General features: G+C 40.4%; 1 protein-coding gene across 7 annotated transcripts in view; it reads right to left on the bottom strand.

Annotated features, from left to right (window-relative positions):
* Positions 1-18494, bottom strand: part of TASOR (transcription activation suppressor) — a 67456-nt gene extending 48962 nt beyond the window's left edge. For 5 of the 7 annotated variants that reach the window (XR_004692009.2, XR_004692008.2, XM_060271427.1 and 2 more), the window contains exons 1-8: positions 18030-18493; positions 11990-12135; positions 11425-11517; positions 10337-10409; positions 7561-7652; positions 6856-7014; positions 6429-6556; positions 3060-3091 (exon numbers count right to left, since the gene is read on the bottom strand). Coding sequence is in view for 5 of the 7 variants with exons in the window: in XM_060271427.1 (XP_060127410.1) it covers positions 3060-3091; positions 6429-6556; positions 6856-7014; positions 7561-7652; positions 10337-10409; positions 11425-11517; positions 11990-12135; positions 18030-18381 (1075 nt within the window). In the remaining 2 variants the exon portion in view is untranslated. Of the gene's footprint in view, positions 1-3059; positions 3092-6428; positions 6557-6855; positions 7015-7560; positions 7653-10336; positions 10410-11424; positions 11518-11989; positions 12136-18029 lie in introns of all 7 variants that reach the window. The other 2 variants (XM_035106353.2, XM_060271426.1) reach the window with 1 other exon arrangement.
* Between the last annotated feature and the right edge of the window lie 5227 nt (positions 18495-23721).

Raw genomic sequence — 23721 nt, 5'->3', positions numbered from 1 at the left:
GTTTCTCATGAGTTAGGTAGCAATGCTGCTTTGAGCACTCATGTTTTGAGCATCTTGCAACTCCTAGAAAGCCCAGAATACAGTGGTACATCGGGTTAAGAACTTAATTCATTCTGGAGGTCCGTTCTTAGCCTGAAACTGTTCTTAACCTGAGGTACCACATTAGCTAATGGGGCCTACCGCTCCTGCCGCACGATTTCTGTTCTCATCCTGAAACAAAGTTCTTAACCCGAGGTACTATTTCTGGGTTAGCGGAGTCTGTAACCTGAAGTGTTTGTAACCTGAAGCATCTATAACCCGAGGTACCACTGTATATCACTTTGCCCATAGGATAAAAGACCTGGAAAACAATGAATGCTGAAAATGCTCTTAGTTCCCATATCAAGGTCAATTAAGAAACAAATCCTTTTGAATGGATGGCTCAGTAGTCAAGTGCTTAATAGGGGCCCTTTGACACCACCAAAGTACCGCCTGAAAGCAAAGGAACCCTAAAATACAGACCAAATGTAAACTGACACCTAGCTCTGTTTCCTCATTTTCATCAAATCCAGGTGAGGTGGATGCTTTCCTAAAGGAGCCACTGAGATTAGAGGTACATTCATCCAGAGGTACACAGCAAAAACTAAGTGCACTCCTTACTCAATAGAGAAAATCCACTCCAAAGATCCACTCCTTTAGGAGTAAGGTAATCATTTACTATGTTAAGAATCTGCTAAGATTTTTTGGGGGCGGTGGGAGGTAGGGAAAGGTCATTAAACTGGAAGCTCTCACAATACCACAATCATGTGATGCGTGTTAAAATTCCAGCAAGTGACCAACACTTTAAATTAAAAGCATATTAGCTAATGCAGTATGTGCCACTGAGGGTTAAGGGCTAAGCTATAAGTAGGGACTGGAAAATATTATTCCTAGAAGGTAATCAATAGGACAAGTGCAGAATTTGGGAGCTGAACTGGCAGCACATGAGATTATTCTTGGTTGGGCTGTGTAAGATCCAAAAGCTGCTTAGGCAGCCACACTACAAAGCATGGAGTCTTAAAAGAACAGAAGGAGGGTGCCTTTTGGAGGAACTCCAATTCTCCAGAAACTAGAATCCACTAGTAGATAAAAGCTGGAGGAGGCAAGCTACTTTGAGCATTTCAGATTTCATGAAATAACAGAAATATAAAGTACAGCTATCCTTGAGGGCAGACCAGCCTGATATACCAGATCTCTTCTTGTCTATAAGGAATTAATTTAAAGCAATAATCGGGAATCTCAGACCCAATTCCATTTCAGCAAGATGTATAGAATACTGTTGCAGAACACCTCTATAAAGGTATAGCTGAAGATATCACCTATAAAAACACATGTGGAATAGTTGATATGATCTACTTTCTTGATCTACTATCTGCAGTCATTAGTATAAGGATACAACTACAATCTAATGGAGTCATGTTTGATGCCTCGTAGTTCAATGATTATTCACTCTGGACCAAATCAGGACCAAGATGTCTTCAGTATTCTCATCAAATTCCATTAACACAAGAGCCCAGTTGGCACATCACTTTAAACCATTGCTAAAAAGAATACTATAGTTCAATATGAATGCAAATTCTCACTCTGCTCATCCCCCACACTACTGGGAAAGAAGCAAATGTGTTGAACGCTCAAACCCAGGCTTTTGATTTCTCTTCAAATGGCAGTATGCACTAGCATGTTGTGTATTCACAACGAATTGTGTTTTGGTTTCATGTGACATATGACCAATTCAAAAGTAGAAAATGCTGTGGTAAGAAATTTTTTATTCTATTTACTTCATAAGAATTACACACCTCAAAAAGGCACCCCCCCAAAAAAAAGAGAGACTTCTACCAAGCTGGTGGAGGCAGGATGGAACACTTCCTTCTCTGCTCACCATGCATTTGTAGAGGAAGAGACTGCTAACACAAAAATCCAACTGGTCAACAGAAGAGAAATGGAACAATCTAGCTCTCAGAATGGAATTCCTGGTTACCTAAGACTATCAGGTAAGTTGTTAAATACAAGGCTGAATTAGGTAGAAGTTATTGATACTAAAAGGAAGACAGTACTGTAGTTCATTTCATGAAGGCACTGTTTTGATTTTTAGTTTTCCATTACCCTAACAATACTCTATTTCAGACTTCTACTCAACATTTTCTTGTTGCACCATTTCTAACCTTATATTAGGAAAAACTCACAATGATAACATTTTACATATTATTTACATATCTAAACACAGATGAGTTATGCAAATAAGCAAATACATGCAGATGAATCTGCATAATAAAAAATTCCTTCAGTAGCATCTTAAAGACCAACTAAGTTTTTGTTGAGCCACATTGAGCCGCATGAAATGGAAGTCCATCAACCTCACAAAATAAAAACTTAGTTGGTCTTTAAGGTGCTACTGAAGGAATTTTTTTTTTTATTTTGCTTCGACTCAGACCAACACGGCTACCTACCTGTAACTAGAATCTGCATAAGTTATTCTAATTTATTTAGCAAATAATTTCATTTTTTTCAAAGCTAGGCATGTAACAGCCATGTTTGTACATAACCACAAAGTCAGGTTTCTGGCTTATTGTGATGCATAGCGTTAGTGAGACATATTCTGCTGCACACTACCCAACTGCTGCTGCTTCACTTCTCCCCTGATGCAAGCAAGATACAAGCCAGGAAGCTTTGATTCCCCACTACATGCAAACAAGGTATTGTGATGTGTTGCTCCTTATCAAGACACAGGAACAAGTAAAACTTCATTGTTGTGGCTTGCTAGGGGGCATCGCACCAGGATCCCTGGTTGAGACTTAAGAGGAAGACAAGGCTTTCTGGCTTATTTATTCCATTTATTCCAAGAGAGAAGCTAAGCGGGATCAATTGATACTCTTATACTGCTTGTTCACACTAAACTACTATAAAGCCAGCAACCTTAATGCTCGAGGTGTTACTTGTGGTCAACCCATGTGCTTTGAATTAGTCTCAAAGCACCACATCTTCTAGCACATCTAGGGACTTACATAAATCAAGACAGTTCTATTTAATAATTGAATTCTTACCAGTGCTTTTATCCACATTAGAAATCTTTGTTCTACAAGCAAAATACACAGAGTTAAAATCAAAAAGCAGAAGTAGTGCTTCCCCTCACATGTAGTTTCCATCTCTATGTTCTTGAACATAGAACAGCCATGGACCAAATACTTCTTTATCTAAATTTATTCTCTCTCTGACTTTTAAAGCTAAGTGATCTTGGAGAAGGCATAAATGTACACAATTTACATATCTGTTGCAGAATATAGGATTCTTGACAATGCGATGTTACCCAGCTTGGACACAAAAGTCTCAGTTCCCCAGAACCACAAAGCCACCATAGGGCAGAAATGCCCTGAAATGATCCCGTGAGACCTTTTACCTGATACTACCGGCCTCCAGAAGATAACACATCAATACACCAGCAGTTTCAAAATATTAGATTGGTTCCTAGTAGCCTGATCTTGATTAAAAGAAAGTTACACCACAAATTGATCCAAGCTCCCAACAGAAAACATGCTTCAGGTATTTTCAGGTCCTCTGGCAAGTGTGGCAAGCAACAAGCCTTCCTACCAACTTCTAAGCTGTAGAGGTGCTTCAAAGTACAACTGCTGGTATGATCCCCTCCACAAGTACAAAGTTGGGAGGAAAGTGGGGAGCAATTGGCTGCTACGTGGCCAAGGCATCTGGAAAATATTGATCAGGGCCAAACCAGCAAATAACCCCTTTCCTGCTTCAGGGCAATAAAGGACAGTACGGGCTTCCTGGCTGCTGCTTCTTGGCATCACTTTGAGCTCGGCTGCTTGACAATGACTGAAGCCAGCACACTTCCCACTGTCCTCTTACAGACATAGTAGGTGGGGAAGACTTCTTCACCTGGGTCACTTTGCAGAGCATCAGATGATGTTGCAACGCTCTCTGCCTTTCGAACAGGTAACAGGGTGGTTTCTTTGCTTTTGTCACAATTCATAAGCCACACTGCAACTTGTATTCCATTTGTAACCTCATCTAGAGTGCTACATTCTCATCACAACACAATTTTTAAAATAGCCAGTCACCTGGTTGCTATCGCAAGTAGCTACTCAAATCAAAGCTGTTTAATAGTTCCTTAATATCGCCAATTGCTTCTGACATTGAAGCCTTCTAACCATTTATCAGAACTACCGTACAGCAAAGGGAACAAACCCTAATATATGGAAACTGTGGAAAACATCAATTAAGAATATGTAGAGTCCACTGGACTCAGGCTGAAATCCAGGGCCTTGGCCAAATCTGCCCAGCATTAAACGGTAATTTATAAAATTGTGGTCTCTCTCATAGGGATGTTGGCAAAACATGCTAAACAATTTACAGTTTGAATCACAGACTTAGGTACTGCAGCTCACATAACCTGCAGGTTTCTAAGCCAAATAGACCCCACCAGGTTCTCAAAAAACCTTCCAGAGGATACCAAGATTGGGATTGTCAGTCACCTGAAAAACTACAGTACATGGCTACTCAGCTTTGCTTCACTTGGAGCAACAGTTGATAAACCAATTCAAACCAAAGGTCACGTTGACCAATGCCCAATTGTGGCAAGGCTACCTGGAAAGAGCCTATTATTGTACCTGTACCTCGCACTTTGTGCCTTATTCCAGAAACTAACTCTCTGTGCTTCATAATTGTGCCTTGGTTAAGAAATCATAATGTTGTGCCTTTCACCGCGCCTTGAAGCTGGATTAGCAGAAAAACATATACGGTATATTAAGCTGCATTTGCAGACTGCAAGGGAAGACATCCATAATGTCATAATGTCTCAGAGTCACAAGATGTATTGCAAGAACAAGGTATCTAAGTTGGGTGCTTTCCACACAGGATGTCTGGAAACAAGGGTGTTTTGCTTGGCCTGCCAAAAGTGGGCCTTTAATTTCGCTTGCTAATGCCATATTAAATGCCTAATACAGTAAATGGGGTAAAGTTCACAGGGACACCCAAGTCATTGCAGAAAAGCAGAAGTAATATTTACAAGGACAAAGGAAGGGTGATGTCCCAGCTTATTGGCTTATTGCAATATATGAATATGTAATATCCAAAGCTATCTGGAAAAGAGTATATAAACTCTTGTGAGAACTGCAGTTCTCAAGGAGTCACAAATAGCTTTAGACTGCTTAGTGTTCTAGAAGCTTAGGTTCTATATTTTGTCCACTCTCTGGTCTGCTACACTTTATGAAAATAACTTTTCAAGGAGTATTTTAACTTGCTGGAATCTTGATTTGTTTTGCTTAACCCAACACACATTATTATTTACTTTCTTCCTTAAAAAGAAATGTCTTCCATTATTTTTGCAGGAAAAGCTGTGATCTCACCACTGTTAAGTGGGGACAAAATCTGCACCTCCATGGCACAAAGTTCATTGGCATCTAAGCCAAGTCATCTCAGTAATAATAAACTGCAGTCCCGTTATACTTTCTCACAGAAGTGAATGAGATGCACGGACTTGCTGGTGGCAGAGCAATTGTGAAGGAGTCCCTTGGGCTATTCTGTTGCCAGAGACATACAGAATTCAATACTATGAAGCAGCATTCCAGTGCTTCAAGCCAAGCATGACCAAGAGGCATACTAACACGTGAAATTGTCTAGGAACTTTATTTTACCCGTAACAAACACTACGTGAAATAAGCAAGCAAGTAGTATTCTTATGTAACAGATTAGACACCAAGGCCAATATCTGAACCTAGGCATGTGCATGTGCCACACTAGAAATCTCAAAAGGAACAAGATTGCTGCGGCCTCGTGTTACATGTAATATACTCAAATGATTACTGAAATGCAAATTATTTGAACCCCATTTACCAAAAAAAGCAAATTCACTTACAAATTGAAATCTGATGATCAAACTGTTAAAAATGAAATATTTTGTCTACGGAATAGACATTATGGATGAAAGGATGTTGAAAATATAGGCCAGACCAATCACAAGCTAACATCCCATCGTATCTGCAAGAGACCAGCTCTGATTTCTCCTCTCCCTGCCTTGTTTCTACTCAGGCTGGTCACTGTAAGAACTACGGTAATAGGTAACTTTTAGAACTGGTGCCTGACTTGGCTTGTCTTTCTCTTCCCTTTTATCCTTTTCCTTTTGTGTCATGTACTTTAGGTTGTAAGCCTGAGAACAAGGACTATTTTACTATCAAGCTCTTTACAGCTGACAAGCAGAATAAAAATACTACACTTTTTTTTAAAAAAAAAAACCATTTCTACAGCTTGAGTAAGACACTACCATTTCCAATTCATCAAAAGCTGCAACCATGTATCAAGACCAGCAAGTAGTAGCAAACCGAAAATGTTAACACTTTTAAGAATTAAAGCCTTTCACATTAGATACTACTTTTTAAATAAATGTGTGAAAACCCTCTTACCTTGCTTGTGACAAATACTTTGGTACCTTTTCATCACTGTAAGAAAATGATACAGCAGCAAATGGACACACGTGCCTTGGTCTTGGTCTTGGTCTGATCTCATCAAAGTAGTATTCATAGAAATAATACTGGAAACAAATTCAAAAGAAACTCAAGTTTGCATATTACTAATGATAAGAGATGCTTGTTGAATTTATTTTATAGTAGATTTCACCATGAACAAATATATTAAATATATAGTTGTGATTAAAACTCAACTTGCAAGACAAATCTCTACAAAACAAATTTAAAATGTTAGGCAGCATTCAACCTGTAACAGCCTGTATACTGGAAAGTATTATACTGGAGTTGTTTCATAAGAACTACAAACCTGACAGCAAGCACATATTTGTATGCAGCTATATTCATTTAACTGTTATTTCCTTACCTGTGTGCGCTCATATGCTCTGTAAGATAGGAGGGCATGGATATTGTCTGCAGTCTTTAAAACATGGCAATCATGCTTTGGTGTAGGGTCTAATCCACTTTTAACAGTTGATTCCATTGATTTCACTGGAAGGTTACCGTGTACTGCCTTCGTTCTTCCCTAAAAGAGTCAGAAAAAACCCATCAGGAAAGTGCCAAGTATAATGCACACTGCAAACCTAAGAAGTCATACCATTTTATATGCAATGAACTCACATAAATTAGCCAAATATTTATTGTTCACTCACTAGCTACTCTAAATGTTGGTAGTCTTTTGAAAAATCTGCAATTGCCATTAGCTCCATCAACAAACCAGACACTCTTTTAACTTCTGAAAATGACTTTTGCAACTGTTAGCAAATTTTAAAAATTTAAATACTGCAACATAAGAAGTGACTCTGATAGATACAGAAAAATGCTCTATTTGAAGTGATTCATGTCAGGAAATTGCTGTATTAAGAAACATACTATTACATTTTATTTATTTCATAAGATTTTTTTCACTTGCCCATACCATAAGATCCCAGAGCAGGATACAGAAATAGCAAATACAAACATAAGCACAAATAAAATGATTACAATTATAAAATACATCCTTGGGAATAATTTTTTTAAAAGGGCATACGTTAATGAACTGTGAGTGAATTGAAAAACAGCTTAAACTTACTTTTATTACTTTAAAAATAATAATATCGCCCACTGCTTTGGCCTCCAGAGGATTAGCTTGCAATAAATCAGCATACCTAGAAAGATATACACCTGGAGAATGTGGAAAGAACAAATGCCAAAGTAAGGTTCAACATTTATGAAGTTTCCTAGTAAACCCTATTACCATAAAACGTATTTTTCAGATCTCCCATTAAACTACTGAAGGGACACGGGTGGCGCTGTGGGTTAAACCACAGAGCCTAGGTTTTGCCGATCAGAACGTCAGCAGTTCGAATCCCCGCTATGGGGTGAGCTCCCGTTGCTCCGTCCCAGCTCCTGCCAACCTAGCAGTTCGAAAGCATGTCAAAGTGCAAGTAGATAAATAGGTACCGCTCCAGCGGGAAGGTAAACTGTGTTTCGGTGTGCTGCTCTGGTTTTGCCAGAAGTGGCTTAGTCATGCTGGCCACATGACCCGGAAAAACTGTCTGCGGACAAACGCCGGCTCCCTCAGCCTATAGAGCGAGATGAGCGCTGCAACCCCAGAGTCGTCCGTGACTGGACCTAATGGTCCACAGCTTCATTGATAAACAGTATATTTGCTTAATTAAGTATTTATATGAATTTGTCCTCAGGGATGCGGGTGGCGCTGTGGTCTAAACCACAGAGCCTAGAGCTTGCCGATCAGAAGGTCGGCAGTTCGAATCCGCATGATGGGGTGAGCTCCCGTTGTTCAGTCCCAGCTCCTGCCAACCTAATGGTCTGTGACTGGACCTAATGGTCAGGGGTCCCTTTACCTTTAAACTACTGAAACGATTTCTATCTGAAAGGACAAAACTAATGCACATCAAACAGAAGTGCAAATATTTAACCACCTCTGATGATAAAACCAAATCTTGAGTTATGAAAAGTTTTTTTTCTTTCGGAAAGTTATTTTCATAACCTTTATAACCTTAAAAATGATTGAGAATTTTGTGTGGTCTATTGTTACAGCAAACATAAGGATAACCACACAGAGCTCAATAAAATGATGAGGATTTCAGAAAAATTACACCAGCACTCAAAAGATTTTATAAATGCTTAAAAAATTATAAATGCACGTGTAGCCTAGTGTTTTTTTACAATCCATAGCTGTAAAAGAAAAAAAATTAATGAAACAAAGTTGTAAATCTTTAAAATTAAAATAATATTGGTTATTATAGGGGTTTTTTTAAGGTGCAGACTTGTTTTAATTTAGGTATATTTGAATTAGAAGTTACGAAAATTGGCTATCAGGAATAAAAGAAAAGAATTTACAATCAGTAGAACATTAAATCCTGACATATAAGGAAATAGGACCTAGCAAGAAAAATATTGCAAAAAATAAAAAATTGAGTATTATATACAAATATGAGTTAAATTGTTTAAAAATAATTATTCATTTCAGAAATATTAAAAATATTACCGGTATATATTTTAAAATATGAGTACATCAAATTAGAATTAAATTATTTTAAAAATAATTATTCATTTCAGAAATATTAAAAACATTAGACATTTTAAAATGGTTGTTTCATTATTATTTTTCTATTACAGCTATACATTGTAGGAAAGTTCCCCACAATGTCCAAAAAACGTTACAAGGAATAAAAAAAACCCCATAAATTTCATTCTTTGTCAAGAAAGAGCATGTCTTTGCAATAATTTTCAACATCTTTTGAGTGTTGGTGTATTTTTAACTGAAATCCTCGTCGTATTATTGAGCTCTATGTAAAATTTCAAAGAGATCTGATCATTGGTTATAGAGGGGGAAAACAAAAGGTACACAAGGGTATCTTGTGCTGAGGGTCTTAAGAAGGATAGACAACGCAGATATAGCGAAACTCTGAAGTGCTATAAAATTAAAACCATTTGAGATAGAGGAGAAAATTTTAAGGGTGTTTCTTTCAACCATAGGGGAAAGGTGTACACCAATTTTCATCAAAATCTGAGATAGTGGGTGACAAAACCCTTGTTTTTGTGTGTTGATTTGATATGGCATGAGATATTGGCTTGGATCTAGAGTTCCCAAGTGCAAATCTCTGCATATGGGCTGTCCCCACTCATCAAAGCAGGAAACTATTTTTGCCCATTCCTTCAGTCCACTGTACTTCCTGAAGGGCTGGAGAACACTCCAAAAGAGTGTGAGAGAGTGCAGGGGACCACAACTTCCAGCATAGTTGTTGGGAGTTGAAGCTGGATTTTACATACTAGTTAGAAATTATGGGTGGATTCAACATAGAGCCAAGTAGGGTAAGTGTGTGAAGATTGAGGTTTGCTTGAATCAAAACTTTCTGCATATGGGCTGTCCCCACTCATCAAAGCAGGAAACTATTTTTGCCCATTCCTTCAGTCCACTGTACTTCCTGAAGGGCTGGAGAACACTCCAAAAGAGTGTGAGAGAGTGCAGGGGACCACAACTTCCAGCATAGTTGTTGGGAGTTGAAGCTGGATTTTACATACTAGTTAGAAATTATGGGTGGATTCAACATAGAGCCAAGTAGGGTAAGTGTGTGAAGATTGAGGTTTGCTTGAATCAAAACTTTCCCCTCTTCTCCTCATGCACCCCTTCACCCTGTTCAAGGGATTCTCCTCATACTCAAAAACAGATTTAGAGGGTACAAAGAGCATGTGGGATGAAAGTTTTGTTGAACAGGTAGACCTTATTCCTTGTAAACAACTTACAGTAGTTGAATCCTGACCCATGAATCAACACTCATCTGAATATCTCTACTATTCTTTAAGGCATAAATTCCATGGAAATGAAAAATGCTATTTACCTAGGGAAGAGTTGCCAAGAATTGTTATCTTTGAATGGCCCACCTGCAAGCCATTTTCACATATGTTTTGCACCTAAAAATAAGTTAGTTAGCAATATTAGAGCACAGACTTGGCAATAAATATCAACACTTCAATTAACAATCATTATACACCTTTAGGCACCAGGCAAAAATGTTCCTCTTTAACCATGCCTTTGGTTGACTGACATACAATGGCCTTTTAAAATGTGTTGGGGGAGGAGGATTATTGGGTCATTTTTGTTTTTATTATTTTTGTTTTTAATCTTGTGATTTTATCTTGTGAACTGCCCAAAAACCTGCAGGTATAGGGTGGTATACCAATTTAATAAATAATAGCAATAACAATAATTTCACTCTCTCTATATGTAAACACATACACACAGAAATGCATACGCATCACTTTACTTGGAAGGACTTTATCATTCAATCTTTTCACCAAATATCATACTATCATCTTTTGCTCTAAAGTATTAATCTGAACTATCCATATTCCACCCTCTCTAAAAATGTAATTTCCACTGCGTAACCATCATTTAATTCATAGCCAAGCACAGCTTTCAAATACTCCGGTTTAGTCAACTATTTCTAATAGCACATTCTCCTACTATGAAGTAAACCTAAAATAAACTTCTACCATACTGTTCAATTGGTTGTACAGTCAATTGTTGGAAGACAATCAGGAGTATGACTTCTCAAGGGTAATCAATCTAGGACCTAGATCTAGGCAGTCCATTATGTGCATTTCACAATTCAACAGAAGCATAATAGTGTCAGCTGGAAGATTTCCCCCACAAAATATGGGTTGTATCCAATTAAGTCTCCCTGTCAGACTATGGAATTTTCCCTTGTTTTCTTCCCACTGCACACAGCCTCAGCCCTGTTCTGAGGATTCTCCAAACCCTCCAAAACATATCCTTGCCAGGAGACAGGGCACGTACAGGGAGAGAAAATAATAGAAGTTCCATTGAGTAAGCAGACATCCTTGCATTATTAGGAAAGTTGCAAACTCTGTCTCCTTCAGCATCATTATGCTTCAATAGTTATTTAAAAGAAATAAAAATTCTTACCATCTCACGGTCAACCTTTAGAAATGCAAATGTTTCCTCTAGCTCTTTTTCTGATCGGCCATCTTGTTTCAATTCTCTTCGTTTCTCTATGAACTTTCAAAAGACAAAATTCTAATAGCAACAGAAGCTAGCATACATTATAATTTAGTGACCTTGTATGATCTAGGATGTCAAAAGTCTGAATTCTACAGAAAGATAAACAAAGTAACCAGAAAAGTCAAAAATTGTGAACTAAATATTGAATGCAGTTTATAAATAAATTGTTTATTTATACATGGTAGAATGACAATGAGCTGTGCAAAACAAAGTAGGCAACCACAGACATAACAGACATAAGGTTGCAACAGTTATATATTCTAAAATACGTTTTGTACGTTTTATCAATGTAAACTGCTTTGAAACTCTTTTGGAAGTCAAAAGGCAGGATCATAAATAAATTAAATATGTCTCACCCCCCTCACCGTCCCTGCCTCCCATGGAACTTAACGTAGTTTTGTTCGTATTAATATGAACACGTTTTTGTGTACTTCAGGTATTATTTCATGTGTGAACGTTGGGTACTCACCTCCTTCTCCAACAGTTCACTATGAACCAAACAGGCTTTTTCGTAGGTGAAATTGTCCTTTGAATGGTTTTCCAAGTAAGATGAATGCAAAATGTTCACAATCTCTTGAAATTCACGAGTTCCTGCTGCTACTCGCTGAAAAAGAGCTACAGAGAAAGAAAACAAGTATCTCAAAATCTATGTGTCTTGCTATTAAATTCTGTGTGTCTTGCAATTAAATGCTATTGTGTTACAGCAGGCAATCCTCATTTTGCAAGGGGGTTGTGTTCCAGATCCCTGCATGTGTCAGCAGAGAATGCATAAGCCCGCTCAGACCCACCCCTTTTCATGATGTCTTTGTTTTGGGACTACTTCCAGATTTGGCACCATGCACATATGTATGATTGCGTGTCATTCGGACACGCCCAAACCAGGAGTTGCCTGTAGTTCATTTTATGAAACCATGCACATCTAAGAGTGGACAATTCTCTGTCAGAGCGCCTTTAAAGGTACAGAAAAGCATTAGAGCATAGGACATTAGATAAAATCAAATAAATTCCTTTTTCTTTTGCACAGGATAAAGCTGCAAAATTAATAAGTAAATTTAGTTGCTCAATTTCTTTAGAAGTTCCATTTTTCCAGGTCTGAATGGGTAGTTTGCATTGCCTACAGCTTTTCTTGAAAGACCACTTACAGAATACTTAACATTTCGTAAGTAGAATGCATTAACTATAGTAGAAGTTTCACAATGATAAACAGCAGAGCATGAAAAACTTCTACCCAATTTTCAGCATTTGTCTCCTTTTCCAGCACCCCTCCATACTCCAATCCACATTATTCTTCCAAGGGCTGAGGAGGAAAATATTGGAAGCTGAGAACTTATAAATTAAGGATATTTTAGTCTTCCAACCATAATTTCTTAAGGAAATTTAGAACAGAGTGTGAAGATACCTGAATTAAAGGCACACATTTTTTTTGCTCAGGAGTCTCTGTTCCAGATGTTTTGAGACTACAATTCCCATCATCCCTGACCACAGGTCCTGTTAGCTAGGGATGATGGGAGTATTTCTAATAGTATAACCAAATCAGTAATTTTTGATATAACTGTACAAACTACTCTGAAAATGTATTATTCAAAAAATGAAACCTTCCTCTGGTTGTAAATACGTATTAAGATACCAGCAAGAATAAGTCTTTCTGTAAAAAAATATGATTTAAATCAAGTTTTACTAACTAGTGATTTAAATCAATTTGATTTAAATCAAATCCACCCTGCTTCTTCCTACTGTAAATTATGCAAAAAGATCCCTGCTTCTCCACATTCTCAAACATTCACTGAGAACTCAAGCAAGTGCTAGGGGATTTATAGAACTGAGTCTGGCAGAGTACACAAAAGGAAGTAAGGAAGAGAATGAGTGTTATAAGAAGAAAAAAAGTGCTCTTTTTCCCATTATAGTCCTCTTTTTAGGTTCTCTATTGGTAGGAGAAAATAACAGAGGCCAACCAGAGAATATTGAGAAGCACGGCAGCTAGTAAGCCTGATCTTTATTAAAGCTGTTGCTTATAACAATGAGGCATTACAGCATCTTAAAATAGAAAATGTGTCCAAGTTTCATTTTTTACAATATAACCAAGGGTATTGTACCCATGTGGGTATATTCCACACCTCTGGATTTTAGGAATTTTATATTGGGCTGAACCACCAATCATGGTAAGCCAAACTGGCTTACTGAGGCTGCAAGAACATGCAGGCTCCAAGAGAGGAGCTGAGCCACTTGGATGGAATGACTCCGCTATGAGAAGCACTTACAGGATTTGGAACTTTTTAGTTTAAAGAAAAGGCACCAAAGAGGTGACATGGAAGAAGTCTATAAAATTATGTGTGGTAGAGAAAGTGGACAGAGAAAATCGCCGCCGCTGCCCCCATTATCTCTCAACACTAGGACTCATGGACATCCAATGAAGCTGGATGGTGGAAGATTCAGGACAGATAAAAGAACAACTTCACAGTTCCTTGTTAAACTATGGAATTCACTCCAACAAGAGGCAGTGATGGCCACAGTCATTGTTGGCATCTGTTGTAGACAATGAAGTGCACTTCCAGGGGCATGCCTGATGGCTTTAAAGGAGGATTAGGTCAATTCATGCATAACAAGGCTATCAATGGCTATTAGTCATGGCAGCTATGTTCTACTTCCACTGCCAGAGGCTGTATGCCTATGAATACTGGTTGCTGGGATTTGCAGGTGGGCACTTGGAAAAACCCGCACTCATGTCCTGATTGTGCGTTTCCCACAGGTATCTGGTTGGTCACTGTGAAAACAGGATGTTGGATTAGATGGGCCACTGGCCTGATTCACTTTGGTTCACCCTGCACAGTACTGAGTTAACCAGGGCTTGTAGTTAAGCTCTCTCCTCACCAACATCAAATTGTAGTCAATGTTTGTTTTTGCATACAGCCTGTACTTAATAAGCAGAGAACGTAACCATGAGTCCCAATTTGAGTGATCTACTAAACCAAATTTTGGCTTAACTGAGTGAGTGTGGTGGAGCAATAAAAAGGACGTGGGGGAGAAAAGTGCCACATGATTACTATTGGGTGCAGGATTGCTGAAGGGGGAAATGACAAAAATGGCTTCCTTGAAAATTCCACTAGCAGAAGCCTTACCACAGTTTGGATGCTTTGTTTGGTTGCAACCTATTAGGAACTTGTAGCAGAAAGTAATGTGCTGGCTTTTATTTAAAACTGGAGTCTTTTTTTAAAAAAATTATCAATCTTCACTGAAATGAACTACTTCTTACAAAGGGAAGACAGGCACAATAACAATGTAATGGAGCTCAGTGACTTTTTATATGGTTTTGCTCTTTATCAGGCATGTCCAACAGGTAGATCGTGATCTACTGGTAGATCACTGGACGTCTGTGGTAGATCACTGGACGATCATTGGCTCCCCCCAAAGAAGCTGAACAACTGTGGCTCCCCTAAAAAAAGCTCAACATTTTACCCCCTCCCAGAAAAAAGGGCCTTCCTCCTTCTTAAAAAAAGCTCTTTGACCTGAACCCCAAAATGGGGGGGTAGATCACTGCCACTTTTTAAACTGTGAGTAGATCACAGTCTCTTGGGAGTTGGCCACCCAGCTCTATGAATGAATACAGAAAATAATGTGTCGTATGAACCAGAAAGACAACACACAGACCAGGAATCTCAAATGTAGACTACAACCAAGCAGAAATAATAGGACCTGAATAGCAACTATAGAATTCTCCTGGATTCCATCAGGACTCTCCTACTTTTCAGTTCACCTATATTTTATGCAAGAACCTTGCTTGTTATATTCCAGTCGGCCATATGAATCATATTAGTACATAGGAAGCTTCCTTATACCAAGTCAGGCTCTTTGTTCATCTAACCCAGTATCATTTGCTATTGACTAGCAAAACTGCTGTGCCTCAAAGCTACCTGATCCCGCGCCCAAAAAACAACAAATTGTAAATTGAACCTGGAACTTTCTGCATACAAAGCAAAGTGCTCCATCACTGTGCTATGGGACTAATAGACTTCTGCTTCAGTAGTTTCTATACTGAGACCAAGAGTTTTACTTCATCTGTAAGATATGAGAATACTATTCAAACCTTTATATTTCCTTCACAGACAGTAGTGTTAAGCTAGTTCCCAAACCTAGAACAAAATAGAATTCCAAACAATTGCTGCAACCTCTTGACAAATCCTTCCTGCACATATAATACTGCTAGAAGTGTATTAATAAAATTTCCTTAAAGTAGACAGCATAGAACTGCTACAAGAGTTCCAAACTCAAAAGGGAGGAAATAGTTTTAAGTACCAGGTACTGGAGATCTCAACCTGAGATTTGACCAAGAAATGTGAGATAGTACTTATGAAAAAGTGGTCAATATATGAAACTTGGTAAAGGGTAATAATGTTAAAATGGTCTAATGTATCAACTTTCAGATTAAGAAGGCCCTCATATTTCAACTCTTTCATGGTTTGCTCTCCAGTTCATTCCTCAAGGGGGGGAGGATCTCTTTCAATTAGTGGTAAGAAAGTCTCCATGGAATTATGACTCGCCACAAATACAGTAATCTCGGGAAAAAGCCAATTACATAATACTTCTATTAGTTCCTTTATTGCTTTGCTCTTTTTGAGTCAAATGTTTTCTACAATTCTCTGGACAATATGGTTCCCACGATATCATGTTCCACCCCTTGTTTATTAAGCCTATGCTGCTGTATGAGATGACACCTAGAGCAGGAATTTCTTCTATTTTTCAGGTTAAATTAAGATTTTAAAATTCTATCTTAATTACTGTAAGTTTGTGGAACACCTTGGCTTCCAGTAGGTATATCAATATTGAGTTCACACATGATAAGGACTGAAATAACAGCACCTTATACACAGCAACTAGTCAGATATCACTGAGTGAAGAGCATAAGAGTGCTCAAGGAGATCATTCAGAATCACTGGAGCAATGCAAAACAATCGGAATGATTTGCAAGAGGCTCATTAAGAATTGTAACTGCACTAGGAAGTTCCAAAATGAGTAGCAATAAATTCATGAGTAAATTTAGACAGAATTTACCATTGTGAAGCATGGAGACAGTGTAGGACCACGGAGGCCAAAGTTCAAATTTCCACTGAGCTATGAAGCTCACTAGGTGACCATAGGCCAGTCACTGTCTCAGCCTAACCTACTTCACAGGGTTGCTGTGAGGCTAAAATGGGGAGAAGAACCATATATGTCACTATGGGCTCCTTGAAGACTGGCATATAAATGTAATAAACAAACATTCCCTCCCTTCCTGGAGATACTCATTGCATCCCCAAGAAAACATTATTTTAAAGGTTAGGGTACCACCTGCAACAGTGTGTAATGCAGTGCAAGAGCACGTGAGTCCATCACACTCACGTTGCAATGTTAAAGCTATCTTTAAGAACCTAGTGGTTAATGTATCATTTTACATCCTATTTAAAACATACACGCAATAAAGACCTAAAACCAGATACTTTGGCAGCAGTTGCATCTCTTCTAACTTAACATTTTTGGTTCACACTGTCTCCTAGAAATGCTCATCAGAACATCGGACACTGTTCATTGGCTGGGTCTATGTAGTATTCTTTTGATCACATGTTTAGACAAATGCAGGCCATGCGCCATCAAATAATTAGCAAAGTTCTTCAACCTTTTAGGACGCTTGAATCATCTTCAACTGCAGACTATAACTGTAACTTTCAGGAAGGGGCCAGCCAACCTACCTTTGACTTTCTTGTTACAAAATATGTTTTATATTTGCATTGCTCAAGTTAAACTCTTCTTGAGGGATAAAAAGCCTGAAGTAAACTAATGGCAGCCTCTTCAAAAAGATTAAAGATTAAAAGAAATAGCATTTTTGCCACAAAAGGCAAATGTTAAGATGCTGCATATACAGAAGATCAGTCGAGCCAAGGGGACCAGCGAAGCAAGAACAGAGCTTCCTCGCCAGGGCACGAGGTGCTGGCAGCCGCTTCCCTCCTAAAACGCGGGGGCGGTATAGACGGCTTTCATCAGGGGCGGAAAAAAGAGAACTTCGCCAGCCTACCCTGCAGGAGGGATAATGCTCCTCTCTTCTCTGCTGCAGAGCACGCAAAAGTCGGCGAGCCATTTTCCCGAGCGCCCTTCCAGAGAACCATCTTCTCTGCGAGCTGGCGCGGATGATGCCCACACTTAGCCCGCACACACACACACACCCCAAAAACACACCCGTATCCAGCCTCTTCTAAAGCGGCCATCTCATAACCAAACGCGTTGGGGGTTGTTGGTTTTTGGCGCGGGGGGGGGGTTGTTTTCCAAACGTCTCTCTCTCTCCCCCACCCCCACCCTACAGCTTCGGAAGGAGAGAATAAGCTTCTCTCATCCGCGCCAACCACCTTAAGCGCGACTTTCTCCGCGCCCGCGAGAGGCTTCAGCTGTGGCGGGAATGCGGCTACGTGGAGCGAGAAGCGGGAGAAGGGAGAAATTGGGGCTGGAGGGAGGGTTGGGGGAGGGATGCGATGCGAGGGAACCACCTTTCTTTTCTTTGCTCTTCCTGGGGATCTGAAAGTTTTTCTTAAGGGGCATGTTGTCTTCGGAGGCTCTGGGGAGCCCATCGCTATACTGGGGCTGCTGCTCTGGGCCGCTGCCCTTGCGGTGGTCCCGGCGCGGGGATCCCCTGCCCTCGCCGGCGGCCCCGAACTGCGGCTCCTCGTCGCTCCTGCTCCTCTCAGGGCGGCCGCCATTTTGTGTGGCGTTCTCCGCGTCGGCGGCCAAGGCTGCAGCTCGGTTCTCCCCGTCGGAGAGGCCGCTGCTGTTCTCCGCCCGCTGAGGCTGCTCTGGCACCCGCTCGCCGCGGCCGCCGCTCATGGCCGCGGCCTCCGCCATGAAGCCGCCTGCACCGCTACACCGCGTAGGCGATCTTTGTCCCGCCAATGAGCTGCCCCTTCCTCAAAGCCATGCACGACTCCGCCACCGCCGCCGCCCCCTCCCCATACAAAGCACAGGCACTCCTTCTTCCTCTCTCCCTCCCCTTCGTTCTAACATGGCGGTGGGGCGTCAGGAAAGAGGAGGAGCTTGTTCCCCTTCACTTGCAGCCAACCGGGGCACAGCGCCGCCGCTTATAAATGCGCGAAGGCCGGTCTCTGGACTTCCTGCAAAAATGGCCGAAGAGGGAGCGATCGGCCCTCTTTCGAGGCGCCCTTGCCTCAGCGTTATATTCTGTACGGTGCACAAGCAAAAACATGTACTGTATTCAGTTTCTTCCCTTTCCCTCCTCTTACCAGCCGAAATATGGTGACCCGGCCTTCCTTGGTGAGGAGAAACGACGCCTTTTCCGGGGCTCCACGCTTTTAAAAGCAAGACTACAACGCGCCCAAAGTTGCCTTCCTCACTACCCTGCACAGGCCGGGACCTGAAGGACACCCGCCCTCTTGCCCACTACTGTCGGATATGAAGCGTCTTTCAATTAAGTTTTGCTTTTCTGTTATTATTAAGAAGTGTAACAGGAAATGTTGGTGGCATTTCGATTTTTCCTTCCACACAGAAGGGAAAAAGAAACACCAGGGCTCTGCTGGTTCAGCTCCCTAGCCTAGAGTAAAACTGTTTTCTCTTCAAGCAAATGGCTACAAACTTAATAGCTTATGAAAATGCTCAGGAATACCGGTATCTGCTGCATTGCATACAAAATATCCCTCTCAAAGTACTGTACAGTGGTACCTCGGTTTATGAACACAATTGGTTCCGAAAGTCTGTTCATAAACTGAAGCGTTCATAAACTGAAGCGAACTTTCCCATTGAAAGTAATGGAAAGTGAATTAATCCGTTCCAGACGGTCTGCAGAGTAAGCGTTCATAAACTGAAGCAAACTTTCCCATTGAAAGTAATGGAAAGTGGATTAATCCGTTCCAGACGGGTCCGCGGAGTACTTAAACTGAAGCGTTCATAAACTGAAGCATGGGTGTAATTGGTTCCGGAAGTCTGTTCATAAACTGAAGCGTTCATAAACTGAAGCATGGGTGTAATTGGTTCCGGAAGTCTGTTCATAAACTGAAGCGTTCATAAACTGAAGCAAACTTTCCCATTGAAAGTAATGGAAAATGGATTAATCCATTCCAGATGGGTCTGCAGCGTTCATAAACCGAAAATTCATAAACCGAGGTGTTCATAAACTGAGGTTCCACTGTACTGTAGTTGTCCCCATGCTTTTAGAAGATACCTCCCTTTTTATTTATTTTCCCATGTAAAACTCAATGTTTCTTGAAATAATTATGGTAGGAGAATGGAATAAAAACATCCTAAAAACATAGCTTCAATTTTATATTTTTACAACTCAGGATGCACTGTTTTGAGCTCTAATCCCCTGTCCCAGCCAGATTTTAGATACTACATATCTTACTTAACAAAACATTCATTCATTCATTTAGAATGCATTTTTTGTTCATTTCCACTTACTGGATTTCTAGTTCACAAAATGCCTAAAGGTACTGTAATTATAATTCCATTGCTCCCTCAGCACCTTTCCTGGGCCCAAACCAACAGTTAGGGTGGATGATTGAAGGCAGGAGTCTTGTCCTTAGTTAACTTGTATTAAGTCCCTTATACTTTTAAGCCCAATTAAGCTTTGTGTAACTTTATCCAAATCAGCTCGAGATTTCAAAAGGATTAGATTGTGCCTGGACCCTTGGACAATCAAAACATGGTTGAACTGGTTATCATGCAAGACCTAAATCAAGAAGAAACAGCAATAGTATCTATCTCTCTGGGATCTCATTCCCTAACTCTTCAGAAAGGAAAATAATATTTCTATGAACACACAACTACCACCTTCCCCTTGCATTGCTTATCTGCCTTGGATAAAGGAATCAGTGCAGCTACTGTAGCCAAAAGTTGTTTCCAATAGATTGAATTCAGTATATCATTCAGTTACTAAAAGTACAAAAGCCCTGCCAGGAAAGAAAAAAAAGACTGCTCTTCTGACACTATCATGACATGTCATGGGAGAAAGGAAAACATGTACACAGAAAATGATAAGCACAACAGGGTAGAGTGACATTAACCTGCTTTGGAATGTTTTGTTTTATTTGCTAGCAAAATACCCTACTATAAAATACGCAAATTATACTGCAGACTCGTAACTGAGAAGATATACAGCAAAAGTACTGTATATTCTGGCCTATAAGACGACTTCCTGACCCATGAAAATCGTCTCAAAAGTTGGGGGGCCGTCTTATATGCCGGGTACTAGAATCTGCAGTCGCTGCATATGGTGGGGGGAAGCTCAAAAACGGCCGTGGGTCATGGCAGAGTTTCCCTAAAGGAGCCCCTGAAGAAGCGCTCGCTCGGGAGAGGGCTGCTCTCCGCAGGGGCGAACGGCTCCCTCGTGGCTTCGACCGGATTAGCGCCTCTTCATCGGCACACAGAGGTGCCTGAAGTGAGGCGGCAGGATAGCAGGAGTCCTAGAGAGGATAGCCCGCTCAGCCCAGCCGCCTGACAAACAAAAGGGGGGGGAGGGAACAAAAGGGAAAGCTTTCTTACACTGTCGGCTCCTGCTTTAGAGAGGGAGAGGGGGCTGAGCTGGGTGTGCTCGGCTTGCTAGGGGTTAAAAGGAACTGAGCAAGAGTCCTAGAGAGGATAGCCCGCTCAGCCCAGCCACCCGAAGCCGTGTGCAGGAACAAAAGGGAAGGCTTTCCTGCAAGGAAAAGGCTGTTGTCTCTCTCCTCTGCAAGTGCTGCCTTCTGGGTGGGTGGAAGGTGCTCTTGCTTTAGAGAGGGAGAGGGGGCTGAGCTGGGTGCGTTCGGCTTGCCCAGCCACCCGGGAAGGCTTTCCTGCAAGGAGAAGGCTGTTGTCTCTCTGTTCTGCTGCCTTCTGGGTGGGTGGAAGGAGCCCCAAAACAGGGGGGGGGCCCGGGGCAAGAAGCGGTGGCGAAAGGGCAGCTCTCCCAGGAAAGGATGTGGAGAAAAGGCCATCAAGTTTCAATGAAACCCAGTTCTCCCCACAGAAGCATAGGAAGTTGCCTTATAGCTTATAGACCACAATATGTCATTGATATACTTATGACATAAGATGATGAACAGGAGGATTTTGAAGGCTTGTAAAGGGAAACTGTCAAATTAAAATTACCATATTGAAATCAAATCTGATGTTTCTTTAATTTTTATTTGGTGTGTGGTGCGGTGGAAGAGGGGTAGTCTTACACGGCGAATATATACAAAACTCTATATTTTAACTGAAAAAGTGGGGGGTCGTCTTATATGCCCAGTCGTCTTATACGCCGGAATATACGGTATGTTCAGCCGAGCATCACTATCTTTTCCCCTCCGGAAAGTGTGTGTAATTGATGGGATATGCTGTAAAGCAATGAACAGTTCAAGCGTCTTCTGCATTTGTACTCATGAGAAGCTCATCTTCAGAGAAACCTGGCAGCTTTCCGATAGCATTCACATGTTACTATGCTGGTACTGTTTCCCAGGACCAATTCAGAGGTTAAAGGAAGGAGGTTGGCTTATTGATTGATTGGTTGAATTTATATACCGCCCTATACACGGAGGTCTCAGAGTGGTTCACAGGCTTGGCAAGGAAGGGTAACCTGCTGGCCTCCAATTCCTATTAGCCTAGTCAGTGGTCAGGATGATAGGAGTTAGAATTCAGCAACTGAAAGGCCACAGGTTAGCAAACCCTCTTGTTACAGGAAAAGGCCAACATTCAAACCTACCTGAACACCACTGCACCTCATATAGAAACTCAACTTCCAGACTTGTGGTATGCTGTTGACATTGCCAAAGGGTTTTGCACATGTTCAGCGGTGCTGTATTAATTGTTATCATTTTCTTGGGCCATTTGCACAATCTTATGTGGAGCAGAAATGGTACTGTGGTGGATTTGAATGTTGTACCTTCCCAGCACCTAAAAATGACTAGGCAGACCTAAAAAATTTAGGCAGACCTAAAAATACTAGCAGACCTAAAAATTGAGGATTTATTATCTCCCCTTTTCTCTGTTATTTTCTAAAATTCCATATATGATATTAGCAGTGTTGCTTAGTAATACGTGTATAAACTCTCACCAACCTCTCCTAGCAGAAAAATAAATTGTTTTAAGTACATTTTGTATTCTAATGTGAAAGAATGAAAAGCTGAGAATACATGAAAGGAGTTTGGCTAGACAGAGCAGTATCATTGAATTTAACTTAAAGAACAGATATATTAATCATGGCTGATTAATAACAGATGTTTGTTGTAGACAGGTAAAGAAAAGAATAATTAATCAGAAATTAATTAAATCAGGCATTGAAGGATGGCAATGCGTGATCACATATTATAATGAGAAGGCTGGGGTGGGCTAGTCAAAAGAGCAGTAGGCTTGTTTGATTAGTTGTAATTTTTATGGGAAAGTTGTTGGTTGTTTAAAAATCATGTATGTCATCTTGAAATGTGTAAGAAACATTGTTTTGGATGTGGTTCTTTGCAGCCTCCTTGTTTTTTCTTTTTTGTCAATTATTTTTATTGCTCTTCCATAATTTTTAACTAATTGTCACTAAATTAATGCAAATTAAATACAAAATTAAAAGCTGACTTCCCACCCACCCCAGAGATCCCCTCTATTTTCCTCCCTCACTTGCTGCTCCCAATAAAATAACTTTTCCGACTATCATTTCAAAATACAGTCATCCCTTCTCCCTACACATCACCTGTTCAGTTACCAATTTCTGCTATGGCTTTTATACATTGTTGTAGTGAGATTGTGAACTCTTTGTGTGTCAAACTTTGGTTTGTGGGATAAGCAAAACTGTAGCCTCCTGGGAAATGGGGCATCTGGCTCCTTAACATGAATTATTCCTCATCTCACTGTGTCAGCTAAATTGCCCTGATGCCAGAGCAGGAAGAGAGGTTTATCTGATTTGCATTCCAAGGGGGGAAATGTTACAGCTGAGGATGTGGATGTAGAATGGAGTTGTAAAAAAGAACTCAGGAGGTTTTCAACTCATTTGTGATTTACATACCCCGGGTGTGTTAAAATGGAGCTTGAGAACTGTAAGGGAGTATCTCCTATCCCAGGCTCCTTGAAGTCAAAATAAGGGACAGCTGCTCTGGTCTTTGACAGCTACAAGATGTATGTATTGCTTCCCCTCCCCTCCTTCCACCCTTCAAGCAAAGCAGAAATTGGCGTCTTTCATTATTTCCAAACTTTCCACACATATGATTTTCTCCTTCAGCATAAATCAGGATC

This window comes from Zootoca vivipara, chromosome 2 (assembly GCF_963506605.1).
Source record: "Zootoca vivipara chromosome 2, rZooViv1.1, whole genome shotgun sequence".
In the NCBI taxonomy this organism is placed as follows: Eukaryota; Metazoa; Chordata; class Lepidosauria; order Squamata; family Lacertidae; genus Zootoca; species Zootoca vivipara.
Note: the sequence above shows the minus strand (reverse complement) of the source record. Positions and strands in the feature narration are given on the sequence as shown.